General features: G+C 37.7%; 1 protein-coding gene across 4 annotated transcripts; it reads left to right on the top strand.

Annotated features, from left to right (window-relative positions):
* The first annotated feature begins 46 nt into the window (after positions 1 to 46).
* Positions 47 to 26,695, top strand: ZC3H7A (zinc finger CCCH-type containing 7A). 4 transcript variants are annotated; one of them, XM_041401358.1, is made up of 24 exons: positions 124 to 169; positions 1,160 to 1,195; positions 6,358 to 6,461; positions 7,638 to 7,677; positions 8,452 to 8,649; positions 9,189 to 9,347; positions 10,973 to 11,053; positions 11,140 to 11,181; positions 11,935 to 11,962; positions 12,467 to 12,747; positions 14,453 to 14,660; positions 15,626 to 15,690; positions 16,365 to 16,557; positions 18,233 to 18,394; positions 19,031 to 19,227; positions 19,463 to 19,560; positions 20,558 to 20,739; positions 21,268 to 21,344; positions 21,897 to 22,030; positions 22,495 to 22,600; positions 23,048 to 23,156; positions 23,996 to 24,129; positions 24,463 to 24,626; positions 25,775 to 26,695. In XM_041401358.1, exons 3-24 carry the CDS (start codon positions 6,394 to 6,396, stop codon positions 25,962 to 25,964), a joined length of 2,916 nt encoding a protein of 971 aa, XP_041257292.1. In that variant the 5' UTR covers positions 124 to 169; positions 1,160 to 1,195; positions 6,358 to 6,393; the 3' UTR covers positions 25,965 to 26,695. The 4 variants fall into 4 exon arrangements, 3 of the variants coding, with proteins under 3 accessions (XP_041257293.1, XP_041257292.1, XP_041257290.1); XM_041401359.1 differs by lacking the exon at positions 1,160 to 1,195 and having other exon boundaries at positions 47 to 169; XM_041401356.1 differs by lacking the exons at positions 124 to 169; positions 1,160 to 1,195 and having other exon boundaries at positions 5,972 to 6,461.

Below are 26,695 nucleotides of genomic sequence, written 5' to 3'. Positions count from 1 at the left end.
GGCTGTGCCCGCGGCCTCCCGGCAGCAGGGGGCGCGCGGGGGCGGCGGCGCTGCGCGGGCGGCGCGGAGGAGGCGCTGCCGCCGCTCTCGGTGTCGTTATCGCCGTCGCCGCTGTCGCGCCCGTCCCGCCGGCCCCGCCTCCCGCTGCGCTCCCGCGGCCTCACAGCAGGTACGGGCGGGGGAGGGACAGACACACCGCATCCCGGTGCCCGCGCGGCGCCCTCCGCCCGAGGACGGAGTGCTCGGACGCGGCCGGCCCTGTTGCCGTTCCGCCCCGCTCGGGGCGCGGGGAGCCGGTCCCGCCCGTCCCTTCCCACGCCGCGGGGCCGCCTCTCTCCGCCGAGGTTGAGCCGCGGGCTCGCCGCGCCCCTCCCGCCGGGGGTCGCGTGTCCTCCCGGCCGTGGCCGCTGTCGGTCCCGCCGGAGCCGCGGCCGGGCCGGGCTCCCCGGAGAGCTCTCCGCGGCTGCCGGAGCCGCTCGGCGCGAACAAAGAAGGCGGGCGGGCGGGCGCGGCGCGCTGGGGCAGCGCAGCCCGCGGCTCCGGAGCTCTCCTGTTGCGCCGTGAGCGGAACAAACCCCCGAGAGCGCTGACAGCGGCCGGGCCGGGGCCCGTGCCCTGCGCGCGTTCTCCGGGAGGAGTTCTGGGGCTGTCCGCGCTCTCAGGTGCGCGGTACCTCTGTCGTTCCTGCAGCCCAGGGAAGGTGCCTGCGCTCCGTGCCTTCGGTGTGCCCGGCAGCTCCGGCGGGCAACGCTGGAAGTGTTTTGTTACGGAAAGTCAGAACTGTCTTACAGGAAGTGGGAAAGAAACCCCAAACCAACCCCACAACCAAAACCAGCAGCGAAACTCGAATATTGTCGATTGTAGTGACCAAAATCGAGTATCAAAGTTTATCTTGGTTTAAATCCTGTTGATAAATCTGGATTTATTGGTAAGATGCTCTTCCTGCGGTTAGGTTTTTGGATCTATTCTTTACTGAAGTATCTGAGAGAACTGTAAACTGAAGTCCTCCAGCCCTGCTTCTTAATCTCCTAGGGAAGTGAAATGACTTCACAAAGCGTATTTGTTCTCTTCTGTTTCTTACATGGATTTTAAAAAAATGTAGCAAAGCTGTGAAAATAGAAAATAAATCTTGAAAACTGTCTTATTATTTTGTGGATAGGGAAGAAGTGGGAGGAGATGCAACTAAATACCGAAGGTAAGTAAAGAGTGGAAAATTAATACATCTTAAATTACTGCTATATGTGCTGGTTTTTTTTATTCAGATATTTCGTTTTTACTACCATCGGGTTCACTTTTTAGAAGTAAAAGGTGGAACTGTGTTTTGTCTGTGTTAGGTGGTTTTTTTGAGCTGACATAACAGACTTCTGTGATTGTGGCCAGAAGTACTAGATTAAGCAGAGAAGTTAACTTGGGACTATTGAAATGTGTGTTGTGTAATGTGTTTCCTGTTTCTCCCCCAGCATCATGCATGTTTGAAATGTCTCATAAAACAGCTCAATTATGCGTAAACATGAACATAAAGTCTTTTGTGCTTTTGCTGTCTGAGGAACACATTTGTTTTGTACAGATTTTGTATTAAGGTTTCTATTTTCCCTTCCTTATTTTGATGCCAGTCCCAGTCTGATGAGCAGTTTACAATCTCTGTAAGGCATGCTTTAGTTTGCACAGTAGTTTATTATCTGTAATTATGCTTTTAATCTGTCATATGACTGGGATGGGCAATAAAACGGCTTTGACAAGTCTGCTTTCTGGCAAGGCTCATTCTGTGATGGCACGTGCTCCATGTCCAGCTGGATCCTCGGCTGGGCTGGAGCTGGGGTAGTGGAGGTGTTTGTGGGGGTGGCATCTCTTGAGGAAGCCATTTGGGTGTAGCTGCGCTGTGCCACTTCTCACTTGGCTCTGTTGAGGCAGAGTTCTGCTTTCCTGTGCCCCTGGGGTGGGAATTACACGTCTGTAGCTTTTGGATCCAAATGCCTGAATGTATTGTGCTTGTTGCTGCTGTTAGTGGTGCAGGAGGTAGCAGCAGAGACAGGCCTGTTTCTAGTAGGTGAGAGGGATTTATATTGCCTGCCTCTTAGTCATGTCTTCACTCCTGCTGTTCTGTTTCAGTCTTGCTCTTCTCTTTGCAGTATTCCCTTTATTCTAGGGTATAACTTCTCTCCTCTGGAGTACAGTTTTCCTATATGGAAACAGTGGCAAACTGTTGTTGGTGTTGTTTTATAACACAGGCTTCTGGTTTCACAGATTCTGACCAAAGTTTTGACATATGATGGTGTATCTACATATGATGGGTTCATTTCTATCAGACTGAGGGGGCGAAGGCTGGTGCCAGGATACAGGAGGGGTCTCTTCACTTGGCGTGATTTTATTCGCTAATTCAGCTGAACCACTGAGGCTGGTAGAGATCTGTCAGCTGCAGTAATGAGAAAATTTTCCATGTGCTTTGTGCTGTATAGAAATTTGAGATTCCTGTAAATGTGTTAATAGTGAACTCGGTGATACATGGCAGAGGATACGCTCCTGTAATTTACGAGAACACATCTATGCACTATCCTTGCTTTGTAAGTTTTAGTTCTTTGGAGAGAGAAGTGAAGCAAGGATCACTGACTTCCAGTTGTTTTCAGCATTTAGGCTGAAGGTGCAGAGAATACTTAATTGAGGCATTTATAATAGCCAGAGCCATAAATATCTACAACAAACAATAACAGAATTATTTGGTCAGCTGAAGGTCATTAATTCCCAGAGGGAGTAGTTCTGGTCCCCAAATGATGTTATGCATTTTCACAGCATTCTCCATTCATCTCTACAGAAGCAATGTGCAAAACTGTGCAAGAGAACAGATCAGTTCTTCCCAGTTCCCTGTCCTGTGGGACTGAATTTTCAGCTGGGGGAACTTGTGTGCATGGCAAACTGTAGGTAGTTGCTCTCTGGTCCTGCAGTTTAGAAATGGAAAGGCTCAATTCTCTATAGTTTTACACAGTGGAACTTTGCTTTTTACAATAGCCAAGGCCTATATTCTTTCTACAGAAAAACTCAATTTCTACCTTCTGTATGAATTAATTCACTTGTGTTCCAGAGATTTGCTTTGCAAAGGTAGTCTAACAATTGTACTCAACACCCTTGTGCCTGAATATGACACTTGGTATATGCTAGATAATGGGAATGTCCTTTAAAATGTATCTTGAATGCCTTAGAAGTGCTAAAATCCAGAAAAGAAAAAAACTGTCTTGCCGTGTGCTGGAAGGAAGGCACATAGCCAGTGAGAGCCATAAGTGCTTTGTGAAAGGGAGAAGTGGAGGTGTGCCTGCCTGCCTGCACTGCCCAGACCTGCTGTCCTTCGTACCTCCTGTTTGTCTGGGTGCACCCTGGTCACAAAAGGTGTCATGGCTCCTGGCAGAGTCCTTTCTGTCACTTGGCTTCTGCTTCTGAGAAACAGGATAGTTAAAGCCTGTGGTGAAGATAAAACGGGATGAATTGTTCTTTAGGATGTCTAGGCAGCTTTTTTTTTTCTTTACTACATTTAGTAAATTGAGCTTGTATAGCTCAGTTCTCTCATAGCAGCAGTCGTAGAAATACTGCATTTAATGCAACAATTAGTTCTGCCTGTGATATTAATTAGTGATACATTAGTTTGCTTTTTTTTTCAGCTCTTGTACTATTTTTTTCTTTATTTTAGGTTGTTTCTCTCAGTGAATTGCACAAAGAGTAAAACAAAAGTACAGGCTTTGCTTTTCTTGTAATTTTTCAAGCGTCAAAGCAACATTTAGACTGTTTAAATGTATGTATGTACTTAAGTTTATTTTTCTTTAAATTCTGTCCCTGCAAATGGGGAAGGGCTGTTGCTACATAGGCAGGGGTTTCATCTTGCAAAATGAATAGATGACATTAAAAGGCCAGACATGATTGTTGTTTGCCTTGTATGTAACTGAGTCTTAACGTGTTTCTGGTTGCTTCAGAGGATATAAGGAATATTTGGGTGGAAAAATTACTGTTAAAGGTGCTATCTGAAACAATTTTAAATTCTCTTCAAAATCATCAAATATTGGGGCAATTTGACTGTCAAAAAAAGGTAATTTTTGCCTGAATATCTTGTGGATGCAAATGAGTAGGAAAAAATTAGAAAACTGCTTTGAATAATAAATTTCAGCACTCACATATGTTCATAATTTGCTAGCTATTCTTATGTATGCAATGCCAGTTTGTAACATTTCCATTAACTTTATTCGTGTGGAGAAATGGGATCTGCACATCCTCGAGTTCGATATATCATTCTTTAATGTTCTGTTAGAGGTGATAAATAAATGCAGGTGTCACTTTGTTGGACTTTTCCCATGGCATTGAAAGTTGAGATGGAATACTGGGATTTCTTAAAATTAGTAAAGCTGATTCTAATTTTGCCCAGATTGTGGCAATACACAACACTCTTGTGTGGCAAGGTATTACATTGTCAGCTGTTAATTCACAGGGCTAAAATGTGTTTTTCAAAGCTTACTTCTGAGGGAAAACATGTGCTACTATTCCTGCTTTCTTTGGTTAGTGTGATAATTTCTTAGTCTTACAAGACTTTGTTTGAATTCTAAAATCTAATCCATGAGTGATAAATAAAAACCATTCAGATGCCCAATAAAACGTCCTTTAGGTATTTACATTTTGATTTCTTCATGGATGCATTGTTATTTATTAAAAACTTTATCATATAGCAAAAGCATAGTATGTATTATTAACTTATGGAAGAAAAGTTGATGCATAAAATGACATGAAAACCAGTTAGTTCCTCTCTGGAAAGTAGATTACTGAGGGCTGTTTGTATACCCGAACAAGCAGTAGCTGAGAAATTTCTGTTAGTGAACTATCAGAGCTGTCCATGATATTTATCTAAAGACTGAGTTTTAGTTTCATGTTTTTTTATAAAGCTTGCCCTTTCTGAGGTCACAGTGGGAAGTGAGGTGAAATGGGGACCTTGGAGTGCTTCCAATAATTTGTTTAATGACCTTAAGAAAATTACTCATTTTTATGCTCATTTTAGGAATGTATTACAATAGGAATAACTTGTAATGACTTGAAGTAGTCTAGACTTCATACATTTGTTTAAGGGGCTTTGAAAATATTATTACTATTATTATTATTAGTGCTGAAGATTCTTTAATTGTTTTCTTATTCCAAATAATTCAGAGAAAGTAGGGTATCTTCTGCAGCATGTTTCTGTCCTCAGTTGGGATTTTGTGGAGTTTGCTGGGGGTTAGTGTGTTTCTCATTTTACTTTGTTTTCATTCTTCTGCCACTGATCTGAAATGGCAACCTGGCACAAAATACTGGCTTTTTTAACTTAGTTTCAAGACTAACATAATTGTACTGCATGTAGTTCAGGTTTTTTAACTATAAATTCCTACACTAAAGTAATTTTCTTCACAAAATATATACGGTTCCTCTAGCTAAAAGCCTTTTTTTGAACTTGAGTATTTTCAGAATAAAACTTTGTCCTATTGGTAATTTTTTGGAAAAATAAATTGTATTCTTACTTCACAATTGGGCATAACAATGTACAATTGTGACAGCATACTTCAAATAGCCTTTTTTGAAGGTTATGCAGATCATTTTAGCTTGTTTAACTTGAGCATTTGTAAATCCAGTCAGTTAAAGACACAAACTGGAAAAAAAAAAATCAGTGATTGAAACAAATTTAATTGAAATGTGGAATTACCTTGAAGTAATTCAGTTTTTCAAATGGAGTAAGTAGTCTTTGCTACTGGTAAAGTGTCCAGGGTTTTCACCTTGGCTGACGTAGGTATTAATAAAGCAGCAGTGTTTGCTTCTCATTTCACCTTAGTGCTTGGGGGATGATGAGATGCTGTAGAACTAGACTTCATGGTAGCTTTCTCATCTGTTTGGTTTTTATTAATAAATATACCAGGATCTTGAGTTTATTTCCACTTCAGCAAGCAAATAAAAGAAGTGTAAAGCTCTTACAAGGGGACAGTGTGGAACTGCAGCTCAGTTTAGCAGCAGTCCTTGAAAAGATGGACTTGTGGCTTGGTGCAGTTACACTGACAGGACTCTGCATCCTCTGGATGAAGTGAGTGGAAACCAAAGATAAATTAGAAACTGGAAGAAAGGTTCTCTTCAGCAGTATTGTGTAACTGGGCACTGATGGGGGGGATGTTGGTTGGGACCTGGGGCTTCTCCCTGTGTTTCTCTCTGTGGTTCAGCTGTGTCAGGAGTTTCTGCAGTGATCTCTGAAGCTTGGTGCAGAATTATCTTTGTACAGTGGACTTAGTGTTGATGTGAGAGTGGATCCTTCTGGGCCAAATGCACACTGAAACACATTATAACAGCCATTTATCTTTGTTCCTTTTTGAGGAGTGGCATATCCGAAAAGTGGATGTTCAGGATAACATGTCCAATGTCTCGGAAGAGAGAAGCACTAGACAACAGGACATTAAGAAAGGACTCCAGTTTATAGAGTATGATTTTGTGGTTTTTATTCTTGTATTTTCATTTACATGTTTATAGATATTTCTATGAGATGGCTCTGGGAAAGGCCTTTTGTGTTTTTCCTTAGAATATTTGCTAGCACTAACATATTAAACAGGGAGCAGCTTTAAAGAAAAGACAGCACTTCTCTTTGTTCCTAAACAGAGCAGCTTGAAGGTGAGAGGTTATTCCTTTCCTGACTTTGAAGAAAAAATAGCATTTAATCTTTTTTAGTGGGTAGAAAATGTTGGTATCCTGATAATCCACCTTAAGAATAACTACTCCTAAAACTAGGTTGCTACTGAAAGGGGTGGGTTTGCTCACAACTACCTAAATGTTTTAACTTTGTGGAGCTAAAATTTAAGCTATTGAGAAATCATCTGAGTATTTAACTTTCATGTGGGTCAATGCCAATTTTTTTTTTTAGATCCTGGCTGTCTTAAAATAATTTTGAAATTTCATACTTGTTCACTGCTCATATATGGCATTCTTAGAAAACAAAAACAAACAAAATATCAACCAGCCAACAAAAAATCCAACAAAACTTTCCCCTCCCCCCAATCCCTGACTATTTAAAAACTGTTTAAAAACAGAATCTCAGTTAACCTGTACGCAGAAGGAAAGGATTCCTGCTTTTCTTCCTGAAAATGTAGAAGTAAATGCTTCCTTTGTGTCCTAGAGAAAATCTGTTGTATGTCATACAAAAGGACTCTTAAAATTCCTGTTGTATCATTGGTGTGACTTAATTAAAATTGATGTGGGTTTTTGATAGATAATTTGTCATTTTATAGTACTTAATAGAAGATGGCAGTTCTCCTCATCTGTAACATGGCTCTGCACAGGAGAGGAGAGGAAGGAAATTGCTTTCAAAGAACAGTGTGTCTAAAATTCTCAAAGCATTCAAAATCTCAATGCATTTTGAACAGCAGAGTTCAGATTGACTATGTAACTTCAAAAGAAAGTAAGCCATTAGTAATAAGAAAGCTCAGTTTTGTAATCAAGACTCATCTACAGCATTTTTCCTTGTTCAGTGCAGGCTATGGGCAATATTCAGAGATTTGCCTGTTGCAGAAGCAAGGCTGCTTTTACTAAGAACCAGCATTCCTCAGTGTGATTGTCTTTTGAGCAATATATATAATAAGTGAAGCTTGTAATTTTTTTTCTAGATCCACTTTGCCCTATCCAGGGACGCAAGAACAATATGAGGTAATGAAATGATTTTTTAATTTCCAGAAGAGTTTTTAAATGGACCTATATTGTTATAGTTAATCTTCATTTTAGTCATCATTTAGGTGATGATATAATATGAATGGTAATTTTAAAAGTCTCAAAATTGGAACTGGACAACTACTAACATTATGATACAGGTATTCAGATATTTGGGTGTCCTGAATTTACTCATACAGCAGTTGAGATGAAGTATTTCTCTGCTGGTATTGTGGATGAATTTGGGGCATTAATTGAAAAAAACAACGTCCTATTCTGAGTAAAGCTCAGAGTAGCACAGAAAAAGTAAAATAACAGGACTTCAGTCACAGAAACCTTCAGAACATATTTTATTTCTGTATGTGTTACGATTTTGCATAATTTTGGCTTGTATTTTCAGACTTGTCCTTTTAGTACTTTTTCCAGTGGTAGGTGATTTCATTGGATTTGAGAACATATTAGATAAAAATGCTGCCAGTCACATTTTGATGAAAATACCCTTTTTGCAAAGCAGCTTTTGTGTTCTCCTGCTTTGTCAGTTGCTATGGCTGCTGCTTGCAGAAAGAGTATATGGAACATATATATATACACATACATCTTGGAGGTTGTCTTGGAAAAATGTCGGAAGAAAAACACTAATGTAGACAAAAGTTTTGCATTTCACTCTGATTCTGTGGAGTTACAAGTACAAATTTTATATTTAAAATTTTCCTTGGGAGTATGGAAGATAAACAAGCAACTGCTATTGATGAATCTTTCTTTTCTTTGTTGCAGTTATTTATACGAGATCTTGTTAGAAATCTTTTTCATGAAGGAAATGATGTATATCGAGAAGGTGATTGGAGAGGATCACTGAGTCATTATACAGAAGCTATAAACATAGCTGATTATGCTAATTCAGAAGAAATCCATGTTTCTGATGATGTGTTAGAGAAGCTACATGTGAACAGGATCGCATGTTTTTCAAATATGGTAAGCTTCTGTTTAAACTAGGATTTCTCCAGATCAGGATGCAAACAGGGTATGAAGACACAAAGTCTAGTGAGTGAAAAGCTCTTGATTGCAGTTTGAAGATTGACATGTTTCAAATAATCTCTTTGGTACGTTCTTGAAAAGCTTTTTACACGTATAATGGAGGTATTTTAGTTACTAATACTAGAATTGACATAAAAGAGTCATACTGGGCTTGGAATTTGATGGAATGTATTTTTATCCATTTACACTGCTGACTGCACTGAGTTGGCTGTTTTTGCTTTCTCTGTGGAACAAGATGGCTCTTGTGAAAGAGCTACATTTCCTTGTGACTGTTACTGCATTTTAGGTAATGATGGCACTGCTTGTTTTTAGTTGCCTAATTTAGTGACTTAGCAAAACTTACACATGCCCTGTGCAGTGGGCTTGGTGAGTGTTTGATAGTGTTTCCATACCTTTGTCCAATGCAGTTCAAATTCACTATTTCAGTGATAATAGTTCTGATTAGTGGTTTTTTTTTTCCTTTTTTCTCCTCCTAGGGTTTGCATGAAAAAGTTCTAGAGGACTGTGAGGTAGCATTAAGATTGAATGAGAACAATTTCAGAGCTCTCTATCGTAAAGCAAAAGCTTTGAATGAACTGGGAAGCTATAAGAAGGCTTATGATGCTGTAGCAAAATGCTCTCTTGCTGTGCCACAGGTGGGTAAATTGTATATTGGTGATTATTTTTAAAGTTTTGAAAAATACACTTATTTCAAGAGCAAGGTTGTTTCTTCTGGTTTGGGGTTTTTCAATGCTATAAAATATTTTTTGTTACTCTAAGCATTATTTTTTTCTTGTGGAAGTGCAGACTGAGGGCAGAGATTATGGTCCCTAAGCTCAGTTTCTTGTGTTAACTTTTAGCAGAAGAAATACAGCAGGGTTCAAGTGCCATGAATGTTTGCAGTAAGCAGTAGAAGCATTGAATTAATTGTTTAAAATTCTCTATGATGTGAAGAGAACCCCGCCATAATTATAATGTACATTTAATCTTCTGATAACTGCATTTTAGCTTTCCAAGTGTTTAGTAACATTGCTACCAGTGCATTGTTCTTGCTGTGAATCACTTGCTGTGCACCCTGAATCTTGGGCTCTGTGTGAGTTAGCAGGCACTGTGTGGTGTAGGAGATGGTCTGTACACTGAAATTCTGGTCCTAAGCATCCTCCTTCCGTGATTGTTTGTGTAGTTGGGTTGTTTTTTTTAATTTGTTTGGGTTTTTTAGGAGCTGGAGTGCATCAAGTGCATTCCTGCAGGGTTTTAGTTACATCCAAACCCACTTGGTTCTCTGGGACACTTGACAATGCAAACTAAAATGCTGTGAGTGAGGATGATTAAGAGATTTCACTTCAGAAATGCATTCCTGATTTGAACTTTACATGCTGACGGAATCTTTACGTGCTTTGCTCAAAATAGACTGGTCACAGGATAAAATACTGACTTGCTGCATCAAAACTACAGTGAGACACTAGACAAAGTGTTGGGCATAGGTTTGCCTCTTGATAGGCAGAAGGTTTCAGTTGTGTTTCCAAAGACATAAACAGTTCATCTGAATGCGTAACTTTGGACTTTGGATCCTCACTTTGCACCTTCAGATCTGAATGTTTTTGCTTAAGGTTAATAAGCCTTTATGTAAGTTTTATAAATAGCTTTTTCTAGCTGTAGGACGTGATCTGAATACTAAATCTTCAAATCTTAAAATATTTTAAATAGGTAGTTATAACTGTAGGACTGAGGGAAATACAATGACATTTTTAATTGTAGTGGTATGATGCAATGCCTCCCGAAATACAGAGTTCTCATTAAATATTAATCAGTGTCATGTACTAGCTCATATGCTAATCAGGAATGTGGCCCTCAATTTGTGTAGAAGCAAAACAACAAAACAAGCCCCCATCCCCTTAAAGAACAAATGCCCTCCTCAAATAAACAAACAAAAAATGCCCACCCACAAAAAACCCTTAAAAAAACAAACGAAAACAAAAAAAAAAAAAACCCCAACAAAACACTTCTTTGAATTTCTCTGGCTTTGGAAAGCCTCTATATTATTTTAAATCCAGATAGAAGGAGAAAGAGGATACTGTCCATTTTCTGTCAACATAGATTTTGCTTGAGGGTAGCTGTATTTTCAGCTATAGGTTTCAGTCCTGTGTTTGTGAAAGAATAAAGCTGCGTTTTCAGGCATCCTGCATGTAGGGATCTTGCAGAATACAGACTGAGATATAAACAGATGTCTTTGCCTGATGACAGTACATGTAAATTATGATATTTTATTTATGTCTTTTAGGATGAAAGTGTGATTAAGCTTACTCAAGAACTAGCTCAAAAACTAGGGTTAAAAATAAGGAAAGCATATGTTAGAGCAAAGGTAAGATTTTATTTTAACATTTTATGTTAAGATTTCCCTCTTTTGATATCAAATTTGTATTTAATGAAAGTATCTTTTCTTTGTAGCCTCCCTCATCAAATTCAGTTTCTAGTGATGTATCAACTCAGGTAAGGTTTTACGTGTTCCAAGTGCAAGCTGACTGTAAATTTCAGGGAATAATTGTTTCATAATTTCATGATGATAACGGGGACAGTAGTGCAATTGACATTTTATATTAGAGGCTGTTATTTGGGACTTTGGGGTTCTGTTGTGTTCAGTTTTGCTAGACAAGTATGGCAGACTAGAACATAAGATTATTATTCAAATTATCTTTGTTGAATAAATGTTATCTAAAAGATTAAATCCAGTGCAATGCATGTATATATTTTTCATGTCCTGAGGCAAGAGCGAAGTTAATGGATTTATTTGTAATTTTATTTAGTTGACAGTATTCAAGATGAAGGGTGCTGGGATAAAATCCCTTTTACTTACATGCATTTGTCCAAATTTGATCTTCATTAGCAGCTGAACTTGCATTTATCTTGCTCTTTGTAATGTGTCTGAATAGCAGTAGTGAAGAGGAGTTCATCTTTATCTTATAGACTTCTTTCACAGGAATATAGACAATTTAGCTGTAAAGTGATGAGGAAATTTAGGAACAGTTAATTTAAGATACCACTTAGACTCTTTCATTCCCTAAGTGTCACTCTCCCTTTGGCTGCTTGGTTGCAAATTTTGACCTTTACATTACATTAGACTTTGTAATTTGAGATTTTATAAAACCTAAATTTGAGAGGACTTATATTATTTATCTGTAAATATGTATTTGAAAAATTTTAATGGCTCTTGTGGCTGAGAGGTATTTTTTTTCTCATTTACAGAATTCTTCTGTAGAAGATATTGAGTTAGGTGAGTCTTGTGTTACATTACTAATGCTAGGGAGCTAGATATGCCATACATATTCCATTGCATTAGGAAAATCTGGATGAAAATTCATCTGGTCATTTGAAAGTACTGGGGTAAAAGTCTGATCTGGTTATCTCTAAAACTGCATATTTAAGTAGCTGAGCAGAATTTGCTTTGGCCTCCTCAACCTGATATGATGGTAACTGCTCCTGTAGTGATTGTCTCCATGTCCTCTTCAGCTTGAAAAAATAGAGGAGGGCAGAATATGCCAAAGCTTTAGTAAAGTATCAGGTCTGTAACTTTTTACGTTTTAGCTTGAGTAATAAATAAACATTGAGATAAAGATGCACATAATTTGGAAGCTGAAAGCATTTGATGTGGTTTTGCTTAAACATTCTTTGCATTTCTTCGCTCTCTCACCCTCCACATTGTCAGGGTAAAAGTAATGCAAGAATTTCTCACATCTTTGAGCAAAGGTTCCAGTCATTCCCATCTTACCTATTTCAGATTTATCTGACCAGAAACAAGAGATGGTTTCTGCTGCTTCTTCATCAAACTTTGTTTCTGAAGTGTCTAAAGTGTCACCAGTACCTGTACCACCTTTACCTACTGTTATGCCTCTCCAGATGGAAAAGGTTCCTTTGCCTTCTGCACTGTTGGCAAATGGAGGGAATGTTTCTTTCTCCATGCCAGAAGCATGTTTAGATTGTGGAGATGGAGATATAATTATCGGAGAAGAACTTGATGAGTTACTTGATTCTGTGCCTGATCCAGATGAAAGTGTAATGGTAAGACTTTTTGTCTGTTTTCTTTCTTGAAAGACTCTCTTTATGGGTGGGATCTCATATTTTTATCAGGTGGGCTAGTGGTGATGTTTGTGTTACCTTTCCTAGTTACATTGAGCTGTCTTTGGGCACAGTCAGGGTGGTTTTTTTTCAGGTTCAGATTCTTGTAAATGTGGCTGTAAAGATAGCAGGACTACTACTGCTTCAGAAATACTGTTATGCTACTACCAATGCTACTTAGAGGAAGCACTGTGAAAAGTGAATTGGACATTTGAAGTCTGGGCTAGTGTGGTTTTTTTGGGAGGTTTTTTTTGTGCAAATAAACCCTCTTAGAACATGAACAATGTGTTGGAATGCTCACCCTCTAGGTGTAGAAACTATAGTTAAACATAAGCAAAAACCTTTGCAGCAGAGTAGTACTTGGGCTGTGGGCATCTAAGATGCTCACTGGTATCTCTGCAATCAGAACTTTGTCCAGATCCACCACCTGGATGAACAGAAATAGACCACTGTGGGTCTGACTTCTTGTATTTTTAGAAGAGATATTGGAGAAGTGTAATTCTATGCAGTGTTGTTCCTACTTACATCATTATGCCAGACCTAGAGCAGACTGTGAAGCCTCCAGAGTTCTGCAGTTGTTAGTCAAACTGAGAGCTCTGATTGATGAGCAGAGATGTCTGAACCTATTACCAAGGTTACTGACTCCCTGCTCTGGCCCTGCCAGCCATTTGGAGTATTTCTTTTGTATTGCATTCATATTGCAGTGTTAAATGAGGCTGTGACACATTCAGTTCTGCAGTTGTGATTTTAATTCCTCATTCAACTCTGATTTACAATTGCAAAACTTTAAATCAAAAATGCTTGACTTTCTTATTTTCTATTTTGTGCACTTCATGTCTTAGAAAATGTGTCAGAAACAGAGAAAGTAATTATTTTTAAGAGATCCTAGGATGTTTACTATAGTAAAAGCCAGGAGGAAATGCAGTCTTCCAAGAGAGACTGCAGTCTCATGGAGTGTAGAATTGAGTGAGCTGTACTGAGTGAATTGCAGACTGATAACTGGGGGAACATGGAGTTTCTAACTGGGCAGACTGTGCAGACCTACTCACTCAACCTCCAGACAAGGAGGGAGCTCCTTGGGATGGCAGGAAGGGTGGGGAAACTCCCCCACTTGGTATGTCCTTAACAGAAGTGTACAGAAGGATATGTTACTTTTCATGGGAGGATGGAATGTGACCTGGCCTTTGCAGAACGTGTTACCATTTGATTGGATCTGAGGACTTCACCTCAAAGCCAGCCCATACGTCTTCTGCTGTACTACAGCAAAATTGAATTACATTCTCCTTATTTAGAAACAAATCCTGTTGATATCTGACTCTTCCTACTCTTCCCTGGTGTTTATGTTTTTACCATAATTTGGAGATTCAGCCATAATCTGATGAATAAAAAAAATCCTGATCTCTTACTGACTTAGTAAGTGTCTGGTAACTGAACCTTTAAGTGTTTGATCAGTGGATAATGTCTTGCACCTGGGGCATTGTTTAGGGCTTGGTTACTGCAGCTCTGTGGTGTACCTGTCACTGATGTTTTTCAGTAGGTTTACAAAAACTTTGCAGAAACTTGACTAAAAAAAATACTGTGGCAGATTACGTTCATGAGGCCTTCCTTGCTTAGTCTGAACATTCTTTTTAAATTATTTTTTTTTCAGCAAACTACAGGAGCCAGAGGACCCATTCCTGCAGGGAGTGTAGCTCCTAGTGTACCTTTCTCTGCCTCTTTGTTGGGGACACTGCCAGTTACTGCAGGATTTGTTCCTTCAGCTTCTCTTTCAGAAATCTTTTCACAGCCTTTGGCTTCGTCGCTGGAAAACTTCTGTTCACCATTAAGCACTTTTTCAATCAGTGACCCAAAAAGAGGTAAGAAATTAGTCCTAATATGTAACTTTTTATGATGATGAGAGTTGTGCATGAGCCAAGTGGTTTTCCTTTTTAACAAGTTAGTTTTCGCAACTATTGGTTATATTTAACACATAACATTTGAGCTGTGCTAATAGGTTTTGATTGTTGGTTGTATATAAGAATTAATAAATAAAGCATTTGTTTCCTTGGGGTCTGTATAAGCACGCTCCAAGCTCCCTCTGTGTAGTTTTTCTGTATCCATTATGTAAATTTGTTTCAGGTGAATAAGTTTAAAGAAGAAATACTATTCCCTCAAACTTTCTTTTTTAAACAGTCTTGCTCTTACAGCTTAAACCGTTTGTCATGATTTGGCAAAAAACAAGAATTCTAATAGGGTAATGTAACTGTACTCTGAAAAGGTACCAGTATTACATGCTTGGATTCAAGCTGCACAGACTATAATTATGTAGTGAAGTCAGGTATGCGAAATAACAAGATACAAGTAACAAACTACAGAAGATAAAATAGAGTTTTGTCTTTAATTATCAGTGTTACAGGACTATGCTGTCTTTGGAGCACAGCCAGATTTACAAAATGAAATAAAAAGTTGAAGAATCCTTTTACCCCTCTTTCATCTCATTTTTTCATAGTCAGATATTGTTTATCTTGCTGCCCTTTTTGTACTGAACAAGTATTTTCATGTTGCTTCAGTATCTGCCTGTGAATCTGCCTTCAGTATCTGCCAGTACTGCTGGTGGTAACCAGGTGTATATTTTGAAGATGATTGCCTAATAACTTTTCAGCCCAGATGTTTACAAGGGGCTTTTAGGTAATTTAAAAAAAAACTTAATGTAGCAAACAAAAAAAAGTTGGTGCTTGTCAAAAAAACCAAACCTCTAATATTTCTCAGGAATGATAAATTATGTTTTGCATGGGGTGTTCTTGGGAATGCATTTAATCAAAATATCTTTTTATTCCTTTAGACATCTCAAGTTCAGCTTCTAGAGATGGAACACCAACACTTAACAGCAATAATTCCCCATTGTTTGTACGTATCTTTCATGTTTTTGTTCACACCAGTTCAAATGTTATCACCTTGGAGGCTTTACACAGGTCTGCAATTTTACAGCTGAAGATTCTATTTTTAGAAAAACAGCGCTTCTACCATTAAAAGTGGGTTCTGGCTATGAGAACTTACAGGAACAGTAACAAAGAAAAAATTTATGGAGGTTATGTGTGCAAATTTTGACTGATGTCACAACCATTATTCCATTTTGAGGAACTTGCTGTAAAATGCTGTTGACTTGTAAAATAACTAGTATAAAATCCCTTATGATCTGAGTACCAAACACTAGGCACCCTGAAGAACTGTCCTGGTGCAGGAGCAGAGCAGATGCCACTGTGTGCCTGAGGATGTGTGTGCTGTGCGTTTTCAGTCACGCTGCTGGCACTGATTGTGGGGAAAGGTGGCATGAAGGATTGAATCCTCAGGAGCCAGGAGGGAGTAATAATTATCCTCACAAAGGCTGCCTGTACCTAAGTGGCTCTTGTTTTATGCTTAGTTTGTGCTGTGTATGTGGCCTTTGTAAAATCTCCATGTCCCTTCTCAGACATGTGTTTGAAGTTCATATTGTGGCTGTGAAGAAAAATCTCAGTAGGTTAAATTTTAATTATAGATAAATAAATTCTGTGTATCAAGTAAAATACGCTTTCTTTCAACAGATAAATGGTCCTAGTAGTCTGTTTGGGTCCGAAAATTACATGGGAATTGCAGGCCAAACTAGAAATGACTTTTCCAATGTTTTTAGCAGTACAACTGCTAATATACCTGTATCTCTGGCACTGGCGGGAAGGAACCCTCTGGAAGGCACACATGAGCTAAGACAGGCCTGCCAGTTATGTTTTGTCAAAAAAGGTAAGGATGGGGTTGATTTTTTTTTTTTAAATTTTTTATGGGGTTGATTTTTATTTTTTTTTTAATTAAAGAGCATGCATTTAAAATATTCACGTTCATAATTTAACACTGTTGGCTTCCAAACCATGTTAATCCTGACTTGTTCTTTGCAGATGTAGCATGATCTTATGATTGGTGAAATATTTCAGCCAGTGTTTTATCTTCTTTCCTACTGTCTTTGTTTCTTTTCCTAATAGATTTCTTGATTGCTAAACCCAGCACAAATCACCACACTCTTTCCCTGTGTGTAAGGTCATTCACATTCTGTATCCACTTTCCTCCCAAACCCCAGGGTACTGTGAAGAATGACACCTTTGCTCAAGACTAAATAAAACTTGCAATACTCTCTCTGATTGGCCATGGGGAATTGAACTGCAGTTCAAAGTACCTGGTAACCTTCACATCCCATCTGTTTTCTTGTTCTTTCAAACTAATTCTAAATCATAATCATAAGGCTTCCAAACCTTAGTAATAATTAACTCCACTGTATTGACTTAAAGGAGCTTAACCAGTATTGGTCATTAATATAACTAATCTTTTAGGCCTGAGCTGTTGCTGTTAAACAGAGCCATATTCTAAAGGCAATAGCTTCTATTAAAACTAATCTTAAAAATAAGCATTGTGTTTGAAGTTACAGGTGTCATTGATATCAGTATACTAATAAAGAATTGTATTGAGACCTTTAGGGGATGACTATTGTACCTTTAAGACCTTCTATACTGGTTTAAAATTATTTTTACTAGAAAAATCCACAAAGTGAAGTTTGAAAAACCACAGAACATATTCTGCTAAAGCTGGAGCTATAACATATTGGTGAGAGTACTTAGCATGTTCCTAGCTTCACTTCTTGTGTCAATGCATCTACTTCCTCTGTTTCTTTCCATCTGTCAAAGCCTTTAAGTGTCTCCTGCTTTTACTGCCTTTTGAAATGACACTGTTCCATCATCTTCTTGTCCAGAGAAAACTGGGTCATGCTCTTGTTTTTCAGTCTCACGAATAGCAAAATTCACTGAGCCTTGCTCATCTTCAGATGCTCTTCCTGATGTCTTCATTTAGTACCATCCTTAAGACAGAGTTTGAAGCTGGGCATATTTTTGTTTCCAAAATCACAAATTTCTGGGATTGACATTTATGTTTTTGGCACATGTGAGCTTACTCCAAGTGTGTTTTGTCTTTGAGCTTAGTACCTCTCCTAATAAAATAACTATTGAAGATTAAGAGAGCCATTTACTGATCACTGGAATTCACCTGCATTGACTTACTATACAAGCAATTTACATTTTAAACTAGTGTTATTGAACACTTTTAAACTAGTGTTATTGGAATTGATACTTCGTAATTTGAAAAAATGCAGCAATTTGCTGACCCCAAGAAACCTTAAGGTTGTAACACAGCATCCCTCCCCAAATATAGCTTGTGGGTTTTTTCTTGCTGAGACAGCCTTTTGTAAGTATTTGGGTTTTCTATTTTGCTCAATGTGGTGGTTAATGACTTTCGGTTCTTCGGAGCTGCTGGTGCAAGTAGGAATTCTATACAATGTGTTTGTGTACTTCGCTTTTGGGCCTCTGTGTGTATGGACATGTTCATGTTTGATGCAATTTGTGCCAATACAAGCAATTTTCTGTGATTGTTTCAGGTCCTAAATTATTGGATTATGCTTACCATCCCAATTTAGAACATAAATGTAAGAAGGATATTTTAATTGGCAGAATAAAAAATTCTGAAGATAAATCATGGAAAAAAATACGTCCAAGACCAACAAAGACACAGTATGTGGGACCATATCATATATGTAAAGGTAGGTGTTACAGAGGGTAACCTGGTAATGCCTGTGCTCAAAGTAATACAATTTAGCTTTTCCAAGGTGAAGTATAGAAGGAATTTTTATTTATGCTTTTGGGAGGTGGAGAAGTTAATTTTGGGGTGTTTATAATTTCAAAGGCTGTAAGGAGAGCCATATCTTGACCACTAATATGATTATTTAGAGAGCAGGCAGTGTACTTCTGTACTGTTCTCCATCAGGAATAATTTTGCTTTTGGGTGTTGGATGATTACTGTTAAACACAGCAATAAGGAAGCATTTTTGTTAGACTTAGGCAATATGAACCTCTAATTAGGATGTAAGCAATATGACTTGTGGGTTAATGAGCAGCTTTATTTGAGCAGGGGGTATTCTGGGTTCTTGGCATCGTTGCCCTAGATTAGTGCAAGATAGTTGATAGAGGTGTGCATTAGCTGTTTGGAGGAGTTTTACATTTACACTTAAGTCATTCAGCATAAGGTTTTGCTTCTGTTAGATTTAAGTGACAAATTTACAACAGATCTCTGTAACTTCTTTATTAAAAGTATTTGAAACTGATACAGTGGAAGTTTTGAAATTAATTTCCAAAAAAGTTGTGTAAAAGCACTGCCCTGTTTGATGCTGTCCTTTGAGATGTGGCTGCTGAGGAGGAATGCAGGTACCCAGGGCACTGCACGTTTGCCTACTGCCAAGAGGAGATCGATGTGTGGACGCTGGAGCGCAAGGGAGCCTTCAGTCGAGAAGCTCTTTTTGGAGGGCCTGGGAAGATCAACTTGACTGTGTCCCAACTTCTTCAAGAATACCACGGATTATTTATGTTCCTTTGTGAGGTGCTGCTTTATTTCTCGTAACACAATAAAAATGGTAATAGATAATTAAAATATGTGGAAAGAAATTCTTTGGTTCACACATGACTATTTTGTAACTTTTGAAACAGATTTCAGTAATTATCTGGCTGCCTTTAGATTAGAGACTAAATGAAGTATCTGTTGAAATCTTTAGGGTAAGGTATATTTTTAATTGTCTAAAATATATACTGTAAAATTACTTGTTTTTCTATTGCAGAAATGTTTCGATCACAAGCCCAGAATAATAAGCAAAAGGAACAAGGATAACTCATCTTCTTGTTCTCACCCTGCTATGCATGACTTTGAAGATAACAAGTATGTTTGAAATACTATCTCTATAAGTTGCAATTTAAAAGCAAGGGCAGTTTTTAATACTGACTTTCATTTCTTATCTGTTGGTCAACTTCTCTTCCCTGCTGACTGTTATGCTTTGGCAGGGTAGGCAAGACAGACTTGAAGAGCAAGGTTTGACAAATGTAACTAAGTTAAAGTGAGCTATTTCTTTATCAATCACTCAAAATTAGTGGTGTCTACCCTCATCTTTGAATCTTATGGGATTTGGTGTCCAGTTGTTAATTGCTTATCCACCTGGTGAGCTGTATTGCTGTAAATAAATAGATGTGTAATGTTAAATTAAAACAGGAATTCCAAAGTTGCTCTTTCTTTGATGTTTTGCTTATTTTGCTGTAGTTTTAATTCAGGTTTACCTTAATTACAGTCTGTAAAATAGACCATAGTCCTTATTAACTCAGTTGACAAAAAAGTGAGAGGAGTGTCTTTATTTTTTCTTGGAAAGTTTAAAAAGTTTTTATGGTTGTAATAGCATAAAATAAGTTTTGGAGAATTAAGAGACTTCTGTCTTTGTATGATCTAAAAGTAAATGGGAGCATTGGAATTGCTTTCTATTGCAGTGCCCTGTATTGAGGAAGCACTACAGCTACAAGAGCTAGGCCGTTACTGTTCTGCTGCTGTTCTTAAGTGGCGCTCTATAAATACTCCTTTATAGTACATGGGTTAGTAATTAGATCAGGATATATACTTGAAAGTGGGCATGATCTGCTTTCCTTCTTGGAAACCAGTGATCCATCTGGATTGAATTCAGTAATGCTTTGCAGAAGAGGGACTCTGGATTCCCAAGAGTGCTGTTTAGTGTGTTTACTCAGCCTCGAAACAATGCTTAGATGTGACCTCTTTCTGGGAACTTTCCTGACGTTCTGATTTCAAGTAAGAAGTGTTTAAAGGATACTTGAACAAGCTGTAGTGAAGGGTGGTTATTTTAAAGAATATCTAGAACTGTCTGTTTTCAAAACAGGTGCCTTGTCCACATTTTGCGAGAGACGATGGTGAAGTATTCCAAAATCCGCCCTTTCCAAGTTCGGTGTCAGCTTGACCTGTGCAGACATGAGGTGCACTACGGCTGCTTACGAGAGGATAAATGCTTTTATGCTCACAGTCTGGTAGAGCTTAAAGTCTGGATAATGCAAAAGGAATCAGGTATGTTTAGTAAAATGTTCCCTTTACTCTTCACTGTATTGTCACTCCTTCCTTTTGTTGACTCCCTCTGAAATTAGCAGCTTGGGATCAGTACAGGAAGCAAGCAGGAATAACCTGATGCCTCTCAGCTTGCATTTTGGAGAGGGACATACAGTGTAGGTTTTATGATTACATTGGCACTAGAGCTCTAGTCCATTCATTTAAATACTGAAAGATGCACCTTATTGTGAGCAAATTGTAATTTAAAAACCTTGTATGCTTTCCATTGGGATGATACAGCCAACATTTCTGTTTTGGATGCCCTTAATGTTCTTAAGAGTGTGTGTATGTATTTGTGTGTGTGTGGACATAACATCATATCTGTGATGTAAGTGTATATCATGTATATCACACGTGTGTGAATACTTACACAACACACAAAAAGAAAAATGCATCAAAGCTTTGGGGCTTCAGTAGCATTCCACTTTGAGCCTCTCTGTAAGGCTGCAAGAGTCATAAGTACTCAAAGACTTTTCCCTTCCTTTACAGGTATTTCACATGATACTATAGTTCAAGAATCAAAGAAGTACTGGCAGAACATGGAAGCTAGTGCACATGGATCACAGGTATTTTCATTTTTCCATTCAACTAATTTTGCAGTGACTGTGGTGATAATACTTTTTTTTAATGTGTGTATATAATGTAGCTTATTTTAGAAATTACTTTTTAAATTATTTCCAAATAATCTCTTTCAGTGTAGGCTTTCTTCATCTTGCTCACTTAGACTAAAATGCCTGCTCTGCTGCTGTGCAACTCCTTTTTTGCTTTCATTGTTCTGTCCCAGGTGAAACATAAAATGTAAATATAAGTTCAAAGTCAGCTGATCTAGGGCAATTAATTATCTTTTCAATATGTAGTTCTTTGATGTGTTTAGTTGTACACATTATCAAAACTTCAGGGTACATATACCTAAATCAGAAATAAGTTCAATTAAAAAATGAATTTGTTTAGAAATGTCTAGTTTGAAATGACAAGCTGAGCTGTTACAAGGCATGCAGTGTAATATCTGCTTCACAACATGTGTTGAAATCTGTGCTGTAGGGTGTAATTAATAACTATGTATGGATTTCTTTGCAGATAAAAAGTTCCTTTTATTGTTGTTTTTATTTTTGCTTAAGATTCTTGGGAACCAAATGAAATATGGATCGCTTAATTTGAAGATGAAGTTTGTTTGTGGACAGTGCTGGAGAAATGGTCAAGTTAGTGAGCCAGACAGAAACAAAAAATACTGTAGTGCAAAGGCAAGACACCCGTAAGTAAGATCAAACCGTGAAAATTCACTGCTCATTTGCTCACAGTCCTGAGACTGATCTCTGCTGTTTTGTCAGCCATTTAAAACCTCTTTTGGGAAGCTGTTGCTTCTTAGGAAAGAGTCATACAGGAATTAAAAAAAAAACAAAAACAAAACAAACATACTGAAGTAGGACAGAGTTATCTCTTTGTGGTATGCTAATAATTGGTACTGAGAAAACACTTTGATGGCTACCATAGTGTTTGTGGTTTGGTGTTGGAGGGGTTTTTTTGTTTAAGAGTTTTGGTCAAGTTTATATAGAACTTCATTAAATCTTAAATATATGGTGCAAGCTTTAAAAACAAACTAACTGAGCTTTCTTGCTTCTGCTTTATTTGCAGAAATTGTGGGGGTTTTTTTTGTTTTTTTTTGTTTTTTTTTTTTTTTAATAGTGTTTTCTTTCATTGAATGCTTGTGGTTTCCAGATGGAGCAAAGATCGCCGTGTGGTGCTGGTAATGTCTAATGAACGTAAGAAGTGGATGACCATTCGTCCTCTGCCTGCAAAGAAACAAGTGCCTCTGCAGTTTGATGTATGTTAACCTAAAACTAACATTTTGGTTAAGAAAGTAGATAATAGCCACTGGAAAATGCTAGCAATTGTGCTGGTTTCATCAGATCTGTAGAAATTCCCGTGGGAGTTTGTAGGAAAACGTTCATAGTGTTTCTACAATGTTCAGCCTTAGGAAAGGACTGATCTCATGTTACTACTGAAGTCCTTACTTGTCAGTGGAAGTAAATATTTCTGAAATAATTTATACATATCTGAGGTCTGGTAGTGTGGTGGGAGGCACTTACTTTCAGCAGTTCTCTTTTCCTAACTATAAATGAGTTTTTTTGTAAAATAAGCATTTTTATTTTTCACATTACATAAATATTTGACTTGGAGGGGAAACTCTATCCAAGACTGAAAAAAAAAAGTTCTACTAGCATCCATTCTGCTTTATATTCTTAAGGATTTCTTTAAATTCATGTTCCAGTTGTGCAATCATATTGCTTCAGGCAAGAAATGTCAGTATGATGGAAACTGCTCATTTGCTCACAGTCCTGAGGAGAGAGAGATGTGGACCTATATGAAGGAGAACAGCAGTAAGTAGAAGAGTAAATCTAACATGTTGTAAATCCAACTGTTCTGCTTTTCATTCTTGTACTTCAATTACTTTTTAATCTAATTTCTTCCATTATCTCTTGTAGTAAACCTTGCAGGTGCCCTTGTCTCTGAATTTAAATAAACCCAGATCAAGCATTCAAAAATAGTATTAAAAATAGCTGTATTGTGTATTCACTGCTTGATGGGTTTTCTAACAACAGAGTAGTCTGTGGTTTTTTTTAGGTGTCTTAGAAATATTGATCCTTGCAGCAATATTAGTTGGTGCTTGTATTGCCATGTGCACACACATGGATTCATGGAATTACATATGGGGGAAACTATTTGCAGAACAATCCTCCCCAGTGTATTTACTGGGAATCACCATTCACTTTTTGTGGCTGACTTAACTATCCCATCAGTGTTATTGGGGAGAAAGCATCAAAAATCAGAAGTAATAAATGACACAAGTTATCAGATCATGGTCTGCAAGAAAGCAAACTAAATTTACGAAAAGCTGTAGCACACATGAGATTAGTTTGTTGAAATTCAGAATTGATATGCAGCAGCAGAGTTCCTATCTGTACTTTGGGTGCCCATTCAGAAACCTGTAATCTCTTGCTGTCCCCTCAAGAGGCACAGAGGGCTTTTGGTAAGTAGCCAGAGATGCCTCTTCCCCTGGCTCTTAATCTCTGTGTAACTGTCAACATTTGTTTCCTTCCCTTTTTCTTCTTAGACTAGGTGGGGACTGAATTATGCTCACAAACTCAGTCGTTTATCTAGTGTTCTCAAACTCTTGCCTTAATTGCTAATTACTTATTTTAGCTTCTGCTCTCATTAGTTCAAGACTTGGAGCAGTTGTATGACATATGGCTAAAAACTCAAAAACCAGAAAAAGGAGATGATACAGCTGCTCAGGCAAACAGAGAAAATGGGAAGCAAATTCATATGCCAACTGACTATGCTGAAGTTACAGTAAGTAATCATGGGTATAATCCAAATCCAAGCATATGGGGGTTTGTTGGGCTTTTTTTTCCCCAGTCAGTAACTTAGGTTGTTTCCCTTATTTTCTTAGTGCTTCCTTAGACCATAGATAACTATACTAAATGTAACTGACACTGTACATCAGTTCTTCTAAAGCCAGTGGAGATCATAAACTTTAGGTGCTTGTTTAAATAACTGTGTCTGTTTAGGTAAAGAATATCCTGCTGGCCAACATAAAGAAAACATTCAAAATGTATTAGGAAAAGTTCTGTCCTTACAGGATTGAATTTGCAATGTTTTGTTTTCAAATTCCTTGTCAAACAGGTGGATTTTCATTGTTGGATGTGTGGGAAGAACTGTAATAGTGAGAAGCAATGGCAGGGTCACATTTCTTCTGAAAAGCATAAGGAGAAGGTTTTCCACACTGAGGACGATCAGAACTGCTGGCAGTATCGCTTTCCAACTGGATATTTTAGCATTTGTGATAGGTATGTCTTTTGTAAGATGGCAAAAATGTTTAAAAATGAAAGTTCATAGTTTAAATAATTAAGGCAGTTATTAGTTCTGACAAAGTTTCTAGTATTTCTTGATTTGCATATGTCTTTCAACAAGAAATTAAGTCATTAACAGTATTTTAACATGTTAGAACTCAGGGAGTGACAAGGTGCCTAATTTTGGAACCAGATTAACTGCCTGTGTGATGCTCATGAATGGTAGCAAGTTCATTGCAGCTGTGTGAATATTGTTGGTATTATTACAAGTTTGCTTAGGCATCTGCATATTAATTAGAGCCCAAGAACAGTACCTAGCTGGACAGTGATACTGGAGCTTTAAGGCAAGTAGAAATATTGTTAGCATCAAACCAAATTTGTTAAAATTGAGTATTTGTTACTAGAAATTACTTTTGAACAGGTGGGATAGATCCTTTTGGAAGGCTAAAAACTTTGGAATTGAGCATTCTGGAGTTTAAGGTTCAGTTTGCTGGTACAGATGTCTTTGTTACTCCATTGTCAGTTGAAGATTTTGAGTGTCTTGGAGATCTTGAGAAACTGCATAGCAGAGAAAGCAAGTTAGTTTTCATTTGCAGTCTTTACATGGAAACTTACATGTCCCTTTACTAAATGTTTAAGTAGCATTCTAAATGTATTTTCTTTGAACATAACAGACCTTGGATATGCAGCATAAAGCGAATACAAACTGGTATGTTAAGGTGTTCTGAGTATTCTAATCTCAAATTTAGTTAACAAACTAATTTTAGTTTATCCAACTAATTAATTAGTTGGATTTTTTAAACAACAGTCGTTCTTTAGCTTAGTGAGTTAAATGGTAAGATATTCATTAACATGATGAACTTGATGGTTTCAAGCATTAAGTGTCTCAGTCTAAGTAGGAACATGAAGAATAGAAAGAAAAGAGCCATCTGTTGTCCTCTGTATATATTTGTCAGCTGGGAAACAAAAATACAGCCAAATGCTAAACAGAGTTAGTGTCATCTAACTTTTAAAAGTATATACTCTTCCAATTTTATTTTTGTCCTTACTATGCAGTTTATTTGAAAAACGACCTGAAGAAAATACAGGCACAGTAGTGATCATGGTAATTCAATGAAAACACTGTTCAAAATCTGTCTTAACAGATATATGGCTGGTACTTGCACTGAAGGAAACAACTGTAAATTTGCCCATGGAAATGCTGAACTCCGTGAGTGGGAAGAACGAAGACAAGTTTTAAGAATGAAACTCAGCAAAGCAAGAAAAGACCACTTGATTGCTCCCAGTGATAATGACTTTGGAAAATATAGTTTTTTGTTTAAAGATTTAAACTAATACTGAGATGACACATACATGTTATCAGCTGGAAGCATAAACCAGAAAATTTGACAATAATCAAAAGCATGTGACAGAAAAGCTGCAGGTTTTCTGCTTTTATTGGCATACATTGTTCCTCCTGAACAGCAAAGTATGGTAGATTTAGGGGGATGGAGCAGACCTGTCTATGCTCTCATGAAACAGAGTGGTGATTAAAAAAATCTGAAGTATTATGTGCTTACTCACCTCCTGTTGGACAGAAAGTTAGGAAATAGAAGGGGGGAAGAGTGGTTATAATATCTAGGAAGCCCCCTAGTCTCGGACCTTCAGTTGAAAAACTTTAAGGTATCAAGGTATTGCAAAAGAGAGTGTTAGTGGCTAAGAAAATGATGGATGAAAATTCTTCAGATCTTTTAATGGAGAGGATTTGTTTAAAACAAAGTTTGCTACTTATCTATATGTAGGTTGCTAAAAATGATTTTCTTATTAAAGATTTTAAACAAAATAACCATTTAACTACAATATACGTTGAATGGGTATTTTTTCTCTATTTGTATGTTTCAATATAATTTACTGAAAAAGGATCTTGAGAGGAAAAAAGTATTAATTTTTGAAAATGAAGTAGTTAAAATTCTGTTTCTTGGTCTTTGCTGTTTAAATGATGATTTTGAAAGATTACACTTGTATGTCAGTATTGTGTATTATTGTATGGACTAATGTTGCCTGTAATAAAGAGAACTTTACACAAA

Source organism: Onychostruthus taczanowskii, unplaced genomic scaffold, assembly GCF_017590055.1.
Source record: "Onychostruthus taczanowskii isolate IOZ18803 unplaced genomic scaffold, ASM1759005v1 scaffold19, whole genome shotgun sequence".
In the NCBI taxonomy this organism is placed as follows: Eukaryota; Metazoa; Chordata; class Aves; order Passeriformes; family Passeridae; genus Onychostruthus; species Onychostruthus taczanowskii.
Note: the sequence above shows the minus strand (reverse complement) of the source record. Positions and strands in the feature narration are given on the sequence as shown.

What these genes read in the sequence shown, in the direction of transcription:
- ZC3H7A (XM_041401356.1), top strand. Translation starts at nt 6,307, where the DNA reads ATGCACACTGAAACACATTATAACAGCCATTTATCTTTGTTCCTTTTT. An exon ending in GATAATGCAAAAGGAATCAG is followed by an intron (nt 20,740 to 21,267) that starts GTATGTTTAGTA and finishes CTTCCTTTACAG; the next exon opens with GTATTTCACATGATACTATA. An exon ending in AGTGCAAAGGCAAGACACCC is followed by an intron (nt 22,031 to 22,494) that starts GTAAGTAAGATC and finishes TGTGGTTTCCAG; the next exon opens with ATGGAGCAAAGATCGCCGTG.